The 1,686-nt window shown below is 45.0% G+C and overlaps 1 protein-coding gene across 1 annotated transcript in view; it reads left to right on the top strand.

Moving 5' to 3' along the window:
• BPHL (biphenyl hydrolase-like (serine hydrolase)) overlaps positions 1–1,686 on the top strand; it is a 42,089-nt gene extending 40,403 nt beyond the window's left edge. Inside the window, exon 9 of the mRNA XM_011935577.1 lies at positions 1,161–1,686. Coding sequence (XP_011790967.1) covers positions 1,161–1,248 — 88 coding nt within the window. The 3' untranslated portion in view covers positions 1,249–1,686. The remainder of the gene's footprint in view (positions 1–1,160) is intronic.

Genomic DNA, 1,686 nt, shown 5'->3' with positions numbered 1-1,686 from the left:
AAAAAAAAAAAAAAAGTTGAATTTAGAATGTTCTGGTTGTTAGTAATAGCATTACTAATTCTCCAAGGTCCTTGGAAAGGTCCCAACAATATGTCTTCCTTTCAAGTTGATTCTCTTGGTACCCCATTCCCACCCACGATGTGGTGGCTGAGTTGGAAGAGGCCCAGCATCTTCCAAGGACAGCTCCCTGCCCCACAGTTCCTCCCTCGAGCCTGCTGAGGTTCTGAGCTGTCAGTCCCCAGGTATTGAAAGTCAAAAAATTCGGCAACATGTTAACGCATTCTGCCCCAATATTGTCCTTTGAATGTCTAGTTATCATTGTAGACAGAGTGGCCTGAACTTAGGCTTTCATCCTAGAACCTTTAACACTTTTACTGTTTCTATATTTTGTAGCTAATAAGTCAAATATAGAACAAAGAGAAGGCTGCATTTATTCAGGAAACTGTAAACCTGTCCCATTTTATCACAATCCTATTGAAAGGAAGAAGCCTTACGAGGACAGTGTGTTTGCCACAACGCTGAGCCGTGACAGCTGCAGCAGCGGCTCCTGGAGCACAGGGCTGCTGGCGTGGGCTCACCACCCTCACAGCCATTTGTCTGGCGGCTTGTATGTAGATGGATTTGTTCAGTAATCCAAAAATGGAAGGGTGATTTGGAACGCTGAGCAGCAGGCTGAGGGCGGCTGTGCATTCTGCTTTGCACTTGCCCGTTACATCGACAGCCCCAGAAACTCACCTGGCCCAGCCCAGTGCATTCTGGACATTTCTTATTTTTATCATCTTACCGACCTTCTCTCTTAAAATCAACCTCATTAAAATGGATTTTTCTAGAGTAACCACCAAATCACCTCCCCAACTCTCAGTCCGTTTTCTGGTCAAACCATTTGTTACTTGATTCAATTCCAAATATAATGTGTGTCTGCTACTGTTAAGTCATTGCCTTACAGTCAACCTCAGGGGTACTCATAAACTCCAAGACTTTCACATTTCTATCTATATTCTTAGAAGGCTGATGGGTTACATTTTCTCCTCCATAGTGCTCACGGGGAAAATGTGGCAATTTTTCACTTCAGATGTTTGTGAAATGTTGGGGAGAGTGAGGGGTTTGTTCTTAAATGGTGTGCCATTGACCCAAAGCAAAATTTTTCTTCCTTTTCTTAGGCTGCATTTGATGCCAGAAGGCAAACACAACCTGCATTTGCGTTTTGCAAATGAATTCAACAAGTTAGCCGAAGACTTCCTACAATGAGAATGCACACTTGAGTCTTGGTGGTTCCTTCGTGTGGGGCTTGATCGTGTTGCTGCCTGTTACCATGATGCCTTTGAAACTCTCCGCCTTTGAGACTTTCTACCCCTCCCTTCAATCTTATCCTAACCAAATGAGAATAATGACATATTGAAAACAGCCTCTAGCTTCAGGCTGGGCACGGTGGCTCACCGCTATAATCTCAGCACTTTGGGAGGCTGAGGTGGGAGAATTGCCTGAGCCCAGGAGTTCAAGACCAGCTTGTGCAATATAGGGAGACTCTGGCTCTACAAAAAAAAGTTTTTAAAAATTAGCCAGGCGAAGTGGCACACACCTGTGGTCCCAGCTGCTCGGGAAGCTGAGGTGGAGGATCAGTTGAGCCAATTCAAAGCTGCAATGAGCTGTGATTGCATCACTGTGCTCCAACCTGGGCAACAGAGT

This window comes from Colobus angolensis, unplaced genomic scaffold (assembly GCF_000951035.1).
Source record: "Colobus angolensis palliatus isolate OR3802 unplaced genomic scaffold, Cang.pa_1.0 Scaffold144, whole genome shotgun sequence".
NCBI lineage: Eukaryota > Metazoa > Chordata > Mammalia > Primates > Cercopithecidae > Colobus > Colobus angolensis.
Note: the sequence above shows the minus strand (reverse complement) of the source record. Positions and strands in the feature narration are given on the sequence as shown.